General features: G+C 45.6%; 1 protein-coding gene across 2 annotated transcripts in view; it reads right to left on the bottom strand.

The window, feature by feature from the left end:
* The window catches only part of LOC132390963 (prominin-2-like), an 89,396-nt gene that overhangs the window by 28,000 nt on the left and 45,497 nt on the right, over nt 1–15,899 (bottom strand). For both annotated transcript variants that reach the window (XM_059963496.1, XM_059963506.1), the window contains exons 13-17: nt 11,696–11,819; nt 10,411–10,496; nt 8,004–8,088; nt 3,535–3,681; nt 115–186 (exon numbers count right to left, since the gene is read on the bottom strand). In XM_059963496.1, the coding sequence (XP_059819479.1) occupies nt 115–186; nt 3,535–3,681; nt 8,004–8,088; nt 10,411–10,496; nt 11,696–11,819 (514 nt within the window). The remainder of the gene's footprint in view (nt 1–114; nt 187–3,534; nt 3,682–8,003; nt 8,089–10,410; nt 10,497–11,695; nt 11,820–15,899) is intronic.

Genomic DNA, 15,899 nt, shown 5'->3' with positions numbered 1-15,899 from the left:
GTATCCCCTGCCCGCACGGACTCCCGATCCTCGGACCCAGCACCCTCCATGGTGGTGTGTGAGTCTGCACCTGGGACCGTCTTCGCTGGAACTGTTGGGGAGTATGATACTCACCTGGATTTGGCTTAAACTTTCCAGCCTGGCAGCGAAATCCAACAGTGGTGTCATTGACATTTTATTATTCATCTGTAAGATATCAGCAATAAACCAGAGGTCATCTCAGTAAAGAAAAAAACTGCAGTCAAAATCCACTGCAACCAAATATTTGAAAATAACAACCCGTTAGTCCATACCAACACTACAAAATCCTATAAAAAGCAGTGGCCCAGTCCATCATGAGTAAAGCCCCCCCTCACTATTAACCACATTTATATGGAGCGTAGTCGCGGGAAAGCAGCATCCATCATCAGGGACCCCTACCATCCAGGCCAAGCTCTCTTCTGCTTCATCAGGCAGGAGGTACAGGAGCCTCAGGACCCACACCACCAGGTTCAGGAGCAGTTATTATCCTACATCCATCAGGCTCCTGAACCACTGAATCATTGAAATGTTCCCACAACCTGTGGACTCGCCCTCAAAGGCTCTTCATCTCATGCTCTCGATATTTATTGCTTATTTATTATTACTATAATTTCTTTCTTTTTGCATCTGTAGTTTGTTGTCTTTTGCACCCTGGTTGAACACCCAAGTTGGTGTGGCCTTCCGTTGATTCTGTTATGGTTATTATTCTATTATGTATTTATTGAGTATGCCAATGAGAAAATGAATCTCAGGGTTGTATATGGTGATGTAAATGCACTTTGATAATAAATTTACTTTGAACTTTGAATTAGGACGGGGTCTGATGAAGGGCCCCAGCCCAGAATCTCAACTGGCCAATTCACTCCACAGATGCTGCCTGACCCACTGAGTTCCTGCAGCACCTTGTGTCTGTTACTCTTACCAAATGGCCAGCATTCGGAAATCTCCGCCTGATACAGGATGCTGATAGTAGCCTTCAAAAGGGATTCAATAAACACTATATGAGATCATAAGACATAGGAGCAGAATTAGGCCATTCGGCCCATCAACTCTGCTCCACAATTCCACCATGGCTGATTTATTTTCCCTCTCAATCCCATTCTCCTGCCTTCTCCCCGTAACCTTTGATGCCCTGACTAATCAAGAACCTATCAATCTCCACTTTAAGTACATTCAATGACTTGGCCTCCACAGCTGTCTGTGGCAATGAATTCCACAGATTCACTACTCTCTGGCTAAATTCCTCCTCATCTCTGTTCTAAAGGGACATCCTTCTATTCCGATTCTGTACCCCCAGACCTTACTGTCCTACTAATGGAACCATTCTCTTCACATGCACTCTTTCTGGGCCTTTCAATATTTGATAGGTTTCAATGAGGTCCCCCTCCCCTCCCCTCATTCTTCTAAATACCAGTGAGTTCAGGACTAGAGCCATCAAACACATTAACCCTTTCATTCCCGGAAAACTCCTTTGGACCGTCTACAATACCAGCACATCCTTTCTATATATGGGTCGGCAAAGCTCACAATAATCAAAATGTGGCATGGTCAATGTCTTACAAAGCCTCAGCTTTATGCACCAGTTCTCTGGTAACATCGCATTTTCCTTCCTTACCACCGCGTGGAATTTGTGAGGTTCAAAGTTCAAAGTACATTTATTATCAAAGTATGTTTGCTATACACAACCTTGAGTTTCGTCTCCTTACAGGCAGCCACAAAACAAAGAAACACAATAGAACCCATTAAAACAAAAGACTATAAAACACCCAGTAAAGGTGAGAGGGAAGGTTCAAAGGGATATGAAGGGTAAGTTTTTTACTCAGAGAGTGGTGGATGCCTGATATGGTGGCAGAGACAAATACATTAGAGGCTTTTAAGAGGCGTTTGGATAGGCAGATGGATGTGAGGACAATGGAGGGATATGGACATGGTGTAGGGAGGAGGGATTAGTTTGTGTGGGGTTTTGATTTACCTTTTAGCTGCTCAGCACAACATTGTGGGCTGAAGGGCCTGTCCCCGTGCTGTTCTATGTTCTGTCCAATGTGCAGAGAGAAAAGCAAATTGCGTAAACGACAGAGAGTGAGCAAATAGCGCTCAGAACCGGTCAGTAATGCTGTTAGGCCAGCGTCGAGCTCATCAACAAAGAGCACTCCCACAGGAAAGCAGCACCTAACATGAAGGACCCCACCATTCAGGCCCGGCTCTCCTCTCGCTGTTGCCATCAGAAACTCCATGATGCGGAGAAAGAGCAGCAAAATGGTGTTGATTCAATGATTCCGTGAAAGGGCCAGCATGGATTTGATGGCCAAATGGCCTCCTCCTGTTCTACCTTTGGATGATGTTTAATTTTACAAATATTGATACTAAGTTTTACGTATGGTGATGAATAGAGTCATACAGCAAAGAAACAGGCCATTCAGCCCAACTGGTCTATGCTAGCCATGACTGCAGTCTAATCTACTCCCATTCGTCATTGCTTGATGCATATCCCCCGAAACCTTTCCTATCTGAAGCTGCCCAAGTGTCTTTAAATGTGGGTCATGTCCTGTACCTACTTCAAACACTTTTGTTGTCAGCTCACTCCATATCCAGACCACTATCAGGGTGAAAATTATTGTTAGCTCAGGTTGAGGTGTTTGATTTGGTGTTCGCCGAGCTTGGCAATTCACTGCCGATGTTTCGTCACCAGCCGAGGTGACATCCTCAGTGCACAGTCATTGGTGTTTCTCTCTGGGAGGGCTTGCATTTATTTACCCCCCCCCCCCACACCACCACCACTCCGTTCGCTAGCCTCAGTCCTGATTAGCTACCCCTTCAGATGACCTTTCAGTTAACAAGATTTTTGTACTACTTATTTGATTTAACTATTCAAAATATATATATAGTGACCATAATTCAGTTTTTTTTCTATCATAATGTATTGCACTGTACTGCTGCCACAAAGTTAACAAATTTCATGACATGTGCCAGTGATATTAAACCTGATTCTGAACTACGTTGGCCAGACAGGATGTAAACTCTCAGCTGGCTCACGGGAACATGTACTGACAGTACGGAGACATGATTCGCTGTCTCTGATCTCGATACACGAAGACCGAGAAGGACATCTCTTTAACTGGGACACCGTGGAGGTTCTGGCGCAGGTAAACACAAAGCACGCATGGGAATTCTTTTTAGAAGCATGGTTCTCTTCTGATAACTCCGTAAGCAAACATATCGAACTGGATGCCTACCTATGAACCCCTAAGAGCCAAGGAAACACGAGTCAATAGAATTCAAATGTCAGCTGAAGGGGTAGCCAATCTGGACTAAGGCTAGCGAATGGGGAGGGGGCAATATACAAACGCAAACCCTCCCAGAGACGAATGCTAACAGCTGCACACTGAGGGTGTCACCTTGACTGGCGATGACATGTCTGCGAGCTCGGCACCGCAGCAAGTGGTGTACATTCATGGAAGTGTTAGTCGGAAACTGAAAGCAAAGGTATTCCACTGCAATTGTCACATCACTTACCGACTCGATGATATCGGTGAAGTTGACTTGATCAATCCCACTGTTGGCAAATTTCATCAGGTTACTCCTCGCGCTGCTGTCCAGTAACACGATTCTGCTTAAGTCCACATTCAGCTGCCGGGAATTCTGAACAATGTCTCCTGTGTACTGTGGTAAAGAAACAGACTCAACCCCATGAGAGTTAGTCCATACATCCCAGGAAACGGGAATGGTCGCGTAGTGCTTAGCGTTATGCTATTCCCCCACCATTGAGCACATCTACAGGGAGTGTTGCCACACGAGTTCATCTATCACCAAGGACTGACCCCCCGCCCCCCAACACCCCCAACCATCCAGGCCATGTTCTCTTCTCACTGCTGCCATCGGGAAGGAGGTTCAGGAGCCTCAGGTCCCACACCACCAAAGTTTAAAGTTCAAAGTACATTTATTATCAAAGTACACATATGTAACCATATACAGCCATGAGATACATTTTATTAGTCAATAAATCTATAGAATAATAACCATAACGAAATCAATGAAAGACCACCCAGCTTGGGTGTGCAATTAGTGTGCAACAGACAAGAAAGAAATAATAATAATAAATAAATAAGCGATAAATATTGAGAACATGAGACGAAGAGTCCTTAAGAGTAAATCCACTGATTGTGGGAACATTTCAATGATGGGCCAAGTGAGCTCAAGTGAAGTTGCCTGCTCTGGTTCAAGAGCCTGATTGTTATGAGATAATATTTGTTCCTGAGCCTGGTGGTGAGAGTCCTGAGGATCCTGTACTTTCTTCCTCATGGTAGCAGTGAGAAGAAGATGGTTCAGGAACAGTTATTAGCCTACAACTATCAGATGGATAATGTCATTTGCCTTAACACTGAACTGATTCCACAAACTATGGACTCACTTTCAAGGACTCTACAACTCATCATGTTCTCAGTGTTATTTAGTTATTTGTATTTGCACAGAGTGGCTTCTTTTATCAAAAGTTCATTCTAATATCAGAGAATGTATACAATATACAACCCGAAATTCTTACTCTTCACAGCCATCCGCAAAACAAGAAACCCCAAAGAATGAATGAAAGAAGCATCAAAGCCCAGAAGCCTCCCCCTCCTCCCTCGCTTTGCACAATCAGCAACAGAGCACCAACCCTCCCCCTCTCCCCAACACTTCTTCCACACCCCCTTCACCCTTCCCCAACCATGCAAGCAACATTTTGCACAATTGGTTGTTTGTCAGTCTTTGTTCATGTGTATCTTTTCATTGGTTCTATTGTATTTCTTTGTTCTACTGTGAATGCCTGCAAGAAAATGAATCTCAGGGTAGTGTATAGTGACAGATAAACTTCGATAATAAATTTACTTTGAACTTTGATTACAGTACCAGACCTGGGTTTAATTCCACCATCGTCTGTAAGGAGTTTGTACGCTCTCCCCGTGAATGTGTGGATTTCCTCCAAGTGCTCCGGTTTCCTCCCACAGTCCAGCAATGTACAGTTTAGTAGGTTGATTGATCACGTGGGTATAACTGGGTGGGTGAGGTGGGGTCAACTGTGCTGTGTCTCTAACTAAAACAAAGACTTGTTTCATACATAATTGCTCTACACTTTGGAGAATGTTTGCCGTGATAGTTTGCTCTTTGTGCTGTGTAGACCGTGCCGGCTATCTGCAATGATCTGAAATCACTCCCAGCTTCCTCGGGAACAACACCCACTCATTACGGTCAGTACACCCGTGTGTACCGAACCTCTGCATAGTCACTGCTTGTTCTTCACAAAGGGTGTCCCAGCCTGCACAGAAACTGCAACCATTCTCAGGCTGAGTCTGCAGTCGCCAGAGGCTAATAGAAGTTCCACAGATCCCGCAGGTGCTGGAAATCCAGAGTAGCACACACCCGGTGCAGGAGGAGCTCAGCAGGTCAGGCAGCATCTACAGAGGGGAACTTTCCTGGGAGCCTGGGTCCTACTGCGAGGTACGATTCACCGTTCAGACAATTTAAAGATCGGTCCTGATCGGAGACTGGAGCCGATTTCACTCGCTCTCCGCGATCTTCACTCCTCTCTCCAGGGTGCCGGACCCTTTCGCAGTTCCGTTGTTGGTCAGTTTAAATGTTGGCCCAGATAGACTGGTCGGTTGGGATGTGAGAGCCAATGTCGCTCACTCTCCGCAATGGTCATCTCCATGGCACCGAGGCTATAAAGACTGCCCCGTCCGCTGTACTCTGTGCCCGCTATTGCAATGAACTGATAAGCGAGGCTTTGGGCCTGCAGTGGGGTTTGGATCTGAGCTCTCAACTTATTCACTTCAATTGTCTGCATGATTTTTTTTCTTTCTTTTGAGCATCGAGTGTTGGTCTTTTATTTTTATTTCTATTCTTTTTTTCTTTAATTGGATTTTTCCGGGTTTCTTGCTTTGAGGTAACCGTGAGCAAGCAAATATCATGGTTGTATAATTTACACATTCTTTGATAATGTACTTGAAATCCTGAAACAGTCGATATCTCCGAAACCCTTCGTCAAGATTGGAAGGGGGGGAGGGGGAAGAAGCCAGAATCGGAAGGTGGAGGGAAGAGGGATGAGTGATCGGTGATAGGTGAGTAGGGGGGATGAAGTGAGAAGCAGGGAGGTGATAGATGGAAAAGGTAAAGGGCTGAAGAAGAGGTTACCTAATAGGAGAGGAGAATGGACCATGGGAGAGAAGGAAGGAGGAGGGACAACAGAGGGTGGTGATGGGTAGGTGAGGAGAAGAGAAGGGGTAAGAGGGCTCCTTTGCCTTCCCTCACCTTCTTAGTCTGGCTTCTTCCCCTTTCCTTTCAAGTCCTTATGAGGAGTCTTGGCCCAAACCATCAACCGATTATTCCTCTCTATGGCTGCTGCCTGGCCTGCTGAGTTCCTCGAGCATTTTGTGAGTGTTGCCTGCAGTCAGTACCATTCCCACTCACAGCGTGAACCACACCACTCAGTATGGAAATCTGCCCCGGTCCGTAACACCTCCAAGCTCACTCACCATGCCCTTCCCTGCTGTCCTGACAGCTCACTGTAGTTTTTGTGAGAGGATGCTGACCACAGAGGGTGGAGCTTGGGGTAATGGTGCCTAGCGGCAACTCCTTTATTTGCATCTTCAGAAATGGCTCTATTTCTATCTTTAATATCTCTATTTTCCCCTTTCAGGATTCTTCTGAAGACCCTGACTGGTGTTACACGCCGACTTTGGTTCTTTGAGGGAATGGGACCCGCTCTCGGGGCTTCGCGACGGGATGCTTTTCGATATGCCAAGGACGCGGCCCAGAAGGCTAGCGCACCTTCGGAGTGCCGGATTTCCGTGGCTCTGGAGGCGGGTGGATTCAGGTCCGGTGTCACCCCCGATGTATCGCGGGAGTACACGGATCATCGAAAGCAGCGAGCTGGCTGTGTGTCCAGAGACCCGAGATCTTCGGGCACAGAGCTCGGAAGAAGCAACACAACAGACTTCAGCACCATAAATCGGCAGGTTGTCTGTTATGTCTCCCCTCTCGCTGTGAAACGGGGACTGCTCTTTTTCCCTTATTAGGGAGGGAGAGACAGAGAGCCTGTGGTATGTTGAATTATCGGGTGAACGAGTAGTCTTTGGGGTACTGCAAGTCCGTGTCGTTATTGATGCTTTGCTGCACGTTTGAGTGCTCAGTGGTGGGTGCAGATGCTTTTTTGCTGCTGGGGGGGGGGGGCAGTCAACGCTTTGCTGCTGTTTGTGTGTGGGAGGGAGGGGAGCTGGGGGGGGGGACCTTGGGGTTTCTAACATTTGACTGTCATTCATTCTTTGGGGGCACTCCTCTGTTTTCATGGATGCTTACAAAGAGAAAGAATTTCAGGGTGCACATTGTATACATTTATTGAACATTTAATGTACCTATGGAAACCAACCCAGACGGTAATGTCTGACGTGAGGATGCTCTCTATGATGGCAGTGCAGAATTACACCAGGATGTCCTGGGGAAGATGGAATTTTACCGACTGTCATGGGAAGTACATCCCTTTAGTGAGCACTGGTGGGCTGATTGGAACATTTACAGAATTGATGAGGGAGCTTGAGGGACCTCATTGCAATGAACTGGTATATCAAAGATCAGCTTTGTCTACGATGCACCATCAATAACTCTCGGAGACGGGAGACGAATGATAGGCTTTTATTAGCAGCAAGTGACCACCACACAACATCCTGGAGACTGAGGGAGGAGCAGTGCCTCCAATCGCCTTTATCCAGGGGTCTGTGGGAGGAGCCACAGGAGCAGTGGGGGGGGGGGCGTGTCCAGACAGGTATATGTAGTTCACCACAGTCTACCATAAACATTTACCTGTGTTATGACTTTGCGGGTAAGGCCCTTCCAAACACTGAGCACATCCACATGAAAGGCTGTATCCATCATCAGAGACCCCCACCGTGCTCAAATAAGGAAAGAAACCGACTGTGAAAAGATAGAAACTCTCGTCTGAAGATACTTACAGTCGACACGTTTAGGTACTCCTCCAGTTTCGAGATCTGGCTCTGTGGTAGGACAAACCACAGAGACTTGCCTTCTTCACAGTGTCTGCACAAAAAAGGAGCAAGAGATAGTGACAATGCCTTGATCGTTCTGCGGAACGTATTGCAGATGCAAAGGGAACTGGGGTAGGTAGGAGACCAGTCAACCCTCAGGCCCTTTCCTGCTCCACACATCACGGAACATCTCTTATTCCATCTGGGTCGCCTCCAACCCGATGGATTGACTTTGTTTTCTCCAGCTTCTCATCTTCTTCCTTCTCTCTTTTTCCATTTCCAATTCTGGTCCCTCCCTTCTCTTCTCCTCACCTATCACTCCTCCCCTTTCTTCCATAGCCCAATCCTTCAGCCCTTTACATCTTCAGCCTATGACCTCCCAGGTGAAGCTCTACAAAACCCTAGTTAGGCCACAGTTGGGTACTGTGTTTGGTTCTGGTCACCTCGTTATAGGAAGAATGTGAGAACTTTGGAGAGGATGCAGAGGAGAATTTCCAGGATGCTGCTTGGATTACGATAGTAGACTGAGTAAGCGAGGGCTTTTCTCTGGAGCAAAGGTGGATGAGAGGTGACTTGATAGAGGTGTACAAGATGATAAGAGGCATATTTCCCAGGGTGGAAATAACTGATACCAGGGGGCATAATTTGAAGGTGATTGGAGGAAGGTGGGGGAGGGGATGTCAGAGTTAGGGTTATTAGACAGAAGTGAGTGGAATACGCAGCCAGAGATGGTGGTAGAGGCAGATACATTGGGGCATTTAAGAAACTTTCAGGTAGGCACATGGATGACGGAAAAACAGAGGGCAATGTAGGAAGAAAGAGTTAGATTGATCTTGGAGTTGGTTAAAAGGTTGACACTACATTGTGGGCCGAAGGGTCTGTACTGTGCTGTAGTGTTCTGTGTTCCATTTTCATACAGCTTTCTGTTTCCTAACTAAAGCTAGTACGGAGGGAAGCTGAGGTCTTAGAACATAGAACATCATGAGGTCTTAATGCACGTGTGTAAGGGAGCACCATCTTCCAGCCAGTGTTTCATTAGCCCCTGCTGACCCAACCAAGCACAGGCTCTTCTGTTTCGCTGGCACTTCACGCCCTTCTCCCTCCGCACAGAGTGCCTCGGCTGCTCTCACAGTACCAGGGGTATGCCACCCGCCCCTGACAACCACTATTCTTGAGGCACACTGAGAACACAAGAGACGGCAACAGACAATTTGCTGGAGGAACTCAGAATGTCATAGAGCCATAGAGCACTTCAGCATGGAAACCGGCCTTTCGGCCCATCTAATATGTGCCGATCTGCTATCCTGCCAAATCCCACCAACCCGTACCTGGACCATAGCCCTTCATACATATGAGCCCACTCATATACAACCAAACCTCTCTTCAATGTCACAAACAAGCCCCCATCGACCGGTCTGCAGGCAGCTGAATCCACACTCACGTCACCCTCTGAGTGAAGACATTCTCCTTCAATATTTCACCTTTCACCCTTAACCCATGACCTCTAGTTCTAGTCCCTCCCAACTTCAGTGGAAAAAGCCTGCTTGCATTTACCCTATCTATACCCCTTATAATTTTGTGTATGTCTATCAAATCTCCCCTCATTCTCCTCACTCCAGGGAATAATGTCCCAACCTATTGCACCTTTCCCTAATCATCAGGCCCTCAAGTCCTGGCAAGATTTTCTCTGCATTCTTTCAACTCAATTGATATATTTCCTGTAGGTAGGTGACCAAAATTGAGCACTAATTAGGCCTCATCAAAATCTTATACAATTTTAACATAACACCCCATCTCCTGTACTCAATACACTGATTGATGTAGGCCAATGTACTAAAAGCTCTCTTTATGATCCTATCAACCCGTGACGCCACTTTCAAGGAATTAATTATCTACATTGGGATGGAATGGCAATATAGTTGTTAGCACGACACTTTGCCGTATCAACGACGTCAGTTCAATTCCCGCCGCTGCCTGGAAGGAATTTGTACTTTCTCCCCGTGACCACGTAGGTTTCCTCCGTGTGCTCTGGTTTCCTCCCACAGTCCAAAAACATACTGGTTGGTAGGCTAATTGGTTATTGTAAATTGCCCCCTAATTAGGCTAGGATTAAATCAGGGGATTGTCGAAGGGTTTATTTCACGCTGTATCTAAATAAATTCTAAAAATAAATATTCCCAATCTTTTTGTTCTACTGGACTCCTCAGTGCCCCAGTGTTCACTGTGTAAGCCTTATTTTGTGTTGGTGCGAAGTTTTGACCCAAACAATTGATTTTCTTCCCCACCACTGGGTTGGATCGGGGCTTGACCCAGCAGATCGTGTGCTGTTCCTGAGGTGCAAGATGTGGTTGGTGTCCTAGAGCTAACCACTAACCTGTAGAGTGAAGAGTAGGTGACTGATTGACGGAAGAAATTGCTGATGTTGAAAATGTTGTTCTGTTGGGCAAGATCATCAGCTACCTGCACAAAATAATCACAGCACATTCAGTACTTGTTCATCCAACCTCCTCAGTTTTGCTGGAACAACCTTCACGAACCAAGTTCAAGAACAGATATTACCAGACAACCATCAGGTTCCGGAATCTGGAGTGGGTAACTTCACTCACCTCAACCCTGAACTGATTCCTCAACCTACAGACTCAATCTCAAAGATGCTACAACTCATGTTGTCAGTGTTATTTATTTATTTTTCTTTCTATCTATCTATCTATCTATCTATCTATCTATCTATCTATCTATCTATCTATCTATCTATCTATCTATCTATTTATTTACTTTCTTTTGATAAATTTGACTTCTTTTGCACATTGGCTGCCTGCCAGTCTTTGTTTATGTATAGTTTTTCATCAATTCTATTCTGTTCCTTTATTTCCCTATAAATGCAAGGAAATAATGTCAAGATAGTATATGGTGATGTATAGATATTTGATAATAAATTTACATTGAACTTTGAGGAGCCTAGAATGGGTTACTAGGGTTAGAGTTAGAGGGAATCAGTTAGTTCGGTGGAGATTAAAAGGGTTTTAAATAGACAATGAATTTTATTCTGAATTTTAGTGCAGCCTATATGTGGAAATGGCAGCCACATTCCTTTTCATTGTGTGACTCATTTCCTCCACTGAATAACTATTGTCCAGAGGCAATTACATTCCCTGTGATGAAAAGAAGATGAGAGGCATAGATAGTGGAGATAGCCAGAGACTTTTTCTCAAGGCTAAACTGGCTAACACAAGGGGACCTAATTTGAAGGTGATTGGTGGAAAGTATAGGGGGGACTTCAAAAGTATGTCTTTTACACAAAGAGTGGTCGATGCATAGAATGGTTGGTGGTAGAGCCAGATACTTTAGGGATATTTAGGAAACTCTCAGAGGGATGATAGAAAAAACAGAGGCCTTTGTAGAAGGGATGGGCTATATTGATCTTAGGATAGGTTCTAAAATCAGCACTGCATTGTAGGCCGAAGGGCCTGTATTGTGGAGTAGCGTTCTGCGTCCTGTGCTGCTTGCTGGATGGCCCAGAAGATCTTTGCCTCTTTGTCAGGGTCAGTTGGGTCACTGGGAATGTGGAACTCCAGCTGGCCTTCTGACTGTTCTGTCCATCAGCAGAATGGTTCCTTAGCAACCCTCAGAAAAAAAAGAGGAGTTCTGAACACACCTACCTCATAGATCTCTCCGGTCTTCCAAGGTTTACAGACCAATGTCTGAATATTTCCTCCAACGAAAAAGGTGACGAAAACCAGGAGAATGAGCAGCCAGGAGAAAATAAAGCTGAACCCAACGCCCCTGCAGGAGAATAGAACAGGGAACAATTGGCAGAGTGGAGCTGTTGACAGGCACAAGATCAGCCTTTGCCAGCACTACCTGGCACTCACTTACAGGCAGCGGACATCCCAAAGCAAGCACAAGCCTATGGGGATACGTCCCACAATCCGTTCAGGGACACTTGGTGATAGGCTTTGGGTGATGGATGTAGAGACACTGGGTGATGGGTATAGGGACTGGGTGATGGGTGTAGGGACACTGGGTGACGGATGTAGGGACACTGGGTGACGGATGTAGAGACACTGGGTGATGGATGTAGGGACACTGGGTGATGGGTGTAGAGACACTGGGTGATGGGTGTAGGGACACTGGGTGATGGGTGTAGAGACACTGGGTGATGGGTGTTGGGACAATGAGTGATGGGTGAAGGATCACTGGGTGATGGGTGTTGGGACAATGGGTGATGGGTGAAGGATCACTGGGTGATGGGTGTTGGGACAATGGGTGATGGGTGAAGGATCACTGGGTGATGGGTGTAGAGACACTGGGCAATAGGTGTAGGGACAATGGGTGATGGGTGAAGGATCGCTGGGTGATGGGTGTGGGGACATTCCTGAACATACACTAAACATTTTAGGAACTGTTTCTTCTCCTCGGCCTCCAAATTTGTGAACGGACTTTGAACCCATAAACTGCCTCTCTATTTTGCACTATTTACTATTATACATGTCGCACAGTCCAACCGTCTTAGGCCCATACTGTATATATCAATAGAGTGCGTAAGACCTTTGCACAGTACTATATTTGTCAACATGGAGCGGAGAGTAAGTTTGTAAATCTGGCGGGAGTGAAGTATGTTGGGAATGGTGAAGGTGGAGCAGTGGGGGAGGGTGTGGGACAGGTGGCAGAGAAGGAGTGCCAAGGTGGGGTGGGGTAGCAGGGATGCAGATATACCCAGACCCAGGCAAGGCCATTTGATTCCGAACAACTGGTTTATTGATCATTACAGAATATCTCTGTGGTGCTTTCTGCTCCCTCCCCCCTTTCTTCCCCTTTTCCCAACTATGATTTCCCGCTCCCAGCCTCCTTCCCACTCTCAGTCCACAGCCGAGACCCATATCAGAATCAGATTTATCATCACTCACGTAGGTCATGAAATTTGTTGCTTTTTCTGTGGCAGCAGTACAGTGCAATATTTCAGCTTGAAATTTGATAGGGAGGAAGCAGTGTGCCTGACAGTGAAGGGAGCAAGGGAGAGAAGTGAGTGCAGTTACTGTTACAAGGGAGAAGGTGCTCAAAAAGCTGAAAGACCCAAGGGTACATAAGGCACCCAGACCTGTTTATCTTCTGGTTCTGAAAGAGGTAGCATTAAAGATAGTGGTGGTATTAGAAATGATCTTTCAAAAATCATTGGATGCTGGCATGGTGCTGGAGGACTGGAAAATTGCAAATGTTACTCCACTCTTTAAGAAATGAGAAAGGCAGCAGAAAGGAAATTATAGACCAGTTAGCCTGGCCTCAGTGGTTGGGAAAATGTTGGGAGTCAATTGTTAAGGATGAGGTGATGGAGTACTTGGTGACGCAGGACAAGATAGTACAAAGTCAGCATGGTTTCCTTCAGGGACAATCCTGCCTGACAAACCTTTGAGGAGATTACAAGTAGGATAGATAAAGGGGATGCAGTAGATGTTGTATATTTGGACTTTCAGAAGGCCTTTGACAAGGTGCCACACGTGAGGCTGCTTACCTGTGGTATTACAGGAAAATTGCTAACATTGGCTGTTTGGTAGGAGGCAGTGAGTGGGAATAAAAGGATCCTTGTCTGGTTGGCTGCCAGTGACTAGTGGTGTTCCACAGGGGTTGTGTTGGGACCACTTCTGTTTATGCTGTACATCAATGATTTAGATGATGGACTGGATGGCTTTGTTGCAAGTTTGCAGATGATATGAAGATTGGTGGAGGGGCAGGTAGTGTTGAGGAAACAGGTAGAATGCAAAGGACTTAGACAGATTAGGAGGATGGGCAAAAGAGTGGCAAATGAAATACAATGTTGGAAAATGCATGGCCATGCACTTTGGAAGCAGAAATAAATGTGCCGACTATTTTCTAAATGGGGAGAAAATCCAAAAATCTGAGATGCAAAGGGACTTGGGAATGCTTGTGCAGATCACCCTGAAGGTTAACTTGAAGGTTGAGTCAGTGGTGAGGAAGGCAAATGCAATATTAACATTCATTTCAAGAGGTCTAGAATAAAAAAGCAGGGATGTGATGCTGAGGCTTTATAAGGCCCTGGTGAGGCCTCACCTTGAGAATTGTGAACAGTTCTGGGCCCCTCATCTAAGAAAAGACGTGCTGGCATTGGAGAGGGTCCAGAGGAGGTTCACAAGGATGAGTCCGGGAATGAAAGGGTTAATGTATGAGGAACGTTTGATGGCTCTGGGTCTGTACTCGCTGGAATTCAGAAGGATTAGTGGGGGGGGGGGGAATCTCATTGAAACATTTTGAAATATTTAAAGACCTAGACAGAGTGGATGTGGAAAGGATGTTTCCCATGGTGGGAGAGTCTAGGACAAGAGGGCACAGCCTCAGGATAGAGGGGTGTCCATTCAAAACAGAGATGTGGAGAAATTTCTTTGGCCAAAGGGTGGCAGATTTTTGGAATTTGTTGCCACATGCAGCTGTGGAGGCCAGGTTGTTTGGTGTATTTAAGGCAGAGATTGATCAGTTCTTGTTTGGACACGGCATCAAAGGTTATGGGGAGAAGACCAGGAAATGGGGTTGAGGAGGAGAAAAAAAAGGATCAGTCATGATTGAATGGTGGAGCATATTCGATGGGCCAAATGGCCTAATTCTGCTCCGCAATCTTATGATCTTATAATACATAAAATTACTACAGTACTGTGCAAAAGTCTTAGTCACCCTAGCTATATATATGCCTAAGATTTGTGCACACTGCTGTACATACATTCAGTGTCTATAAAAAGCATTCACCTCCCCCCCTTGGAAGTTTTATTGTTTTATTGTTTTACAACATTAAATCACAGAGGATTTAATTTGGCTTTTTGACACTGGTTAACAGAAAAAGACTCTTTTGTATCAAAATGCAAACAGATCTCTACAGAGTGACCTAAATTAATTACAAATATAAAACACAAAATAATTGATTGTGTAAGTGTTCACCCCCCTGCCTTTCTTTAATATTACACACCAAATCATCACTGGTGCAGCTGATTTATTTTATACAGTAATTCACTTAGTTAAATGGAGATGTGTTTTTGGTGACCTTTGTGCAGTCAAGGTGTTTCAACTGATTGTGGTAAAAATACACCTGTATCTGGAAGGTCCAACTGCTGGTGAGTCAGTATCCTGGGCAAAAACTACACCATGAAGACAAAAGAACTCTCTAGGCAACTCTGTGAGAAGGTTATTGAAAAGCACAAATCAGGAGATGGATAGAAGAAAATTTCCAAGTCACTGAATATCTCTTGGAGTACAGTTAAGACAATCAATGAGGAAATAGAAAGAATATGGCACAGCTGTAAATCACCCTGGAGCAGGCCGTCCTCAAAAACTGAGTGACCGTGCAAGAAGGGGGCTAGTGACGGAGGCCACCAAGAGACCCACGACAACTCTGGAGGAGTGACAAGCTTCAGTGGCTGAGATGGGAGAGACTACACAAACAACAACTGTTGCCCGGGTGCTTCACCAGTCACAGCTTCATGGGAGAGTGGCAAAGAGAAAGCCACTGTTGAAAAAACTCACATGAAATCTCGACTATAGCTTGCCAGAAGGCATTTGGAAGACTCTGAAGTCAGCTGGAAGAAAGTTCTATGGTCTAATGAAACCAAAATTGAGCTTTTTGGCCATCTGACTAAACACTATGATGTAAGTCAAACACCATGCATCATCAAAAACACACCATCCCTACCGTGAGACATGGTGGTGGCTGCGTCACGCTGTGGGGATGCTTCACTGCAGCAGACCTTGGAAGGCTTGTGAAGGTAGAGGGTAAAATGAATGCAGCAAAATACAGGGAAATCCTGGAGGAAAATCTGATGCAGCCTGCAAGAGGACTGCGAATTGGGAGATTTGTTTTCCAGC

Source organism: Hypanus sabinus, chromosome 1 (genome assembly GCF_030144855.1).
Source record: "Hypanus sabinus isolate sHypSab1 chromosome 1, sHypSab1.hap1, whole genome shotgun sequence".
Classification (NCBI taxonomy): Eukaryota; Metazoa; Chordata; class Chondrichthyes; order Myliobatiformes; family Dasyatidae; genus Hypanus; species Hypanus sabinus.
The sequence above is the reverse complement of the archived record's forward strand: the minus strand, read 5'-3'. Positions and strand labels throughout refer to the sequence as shown.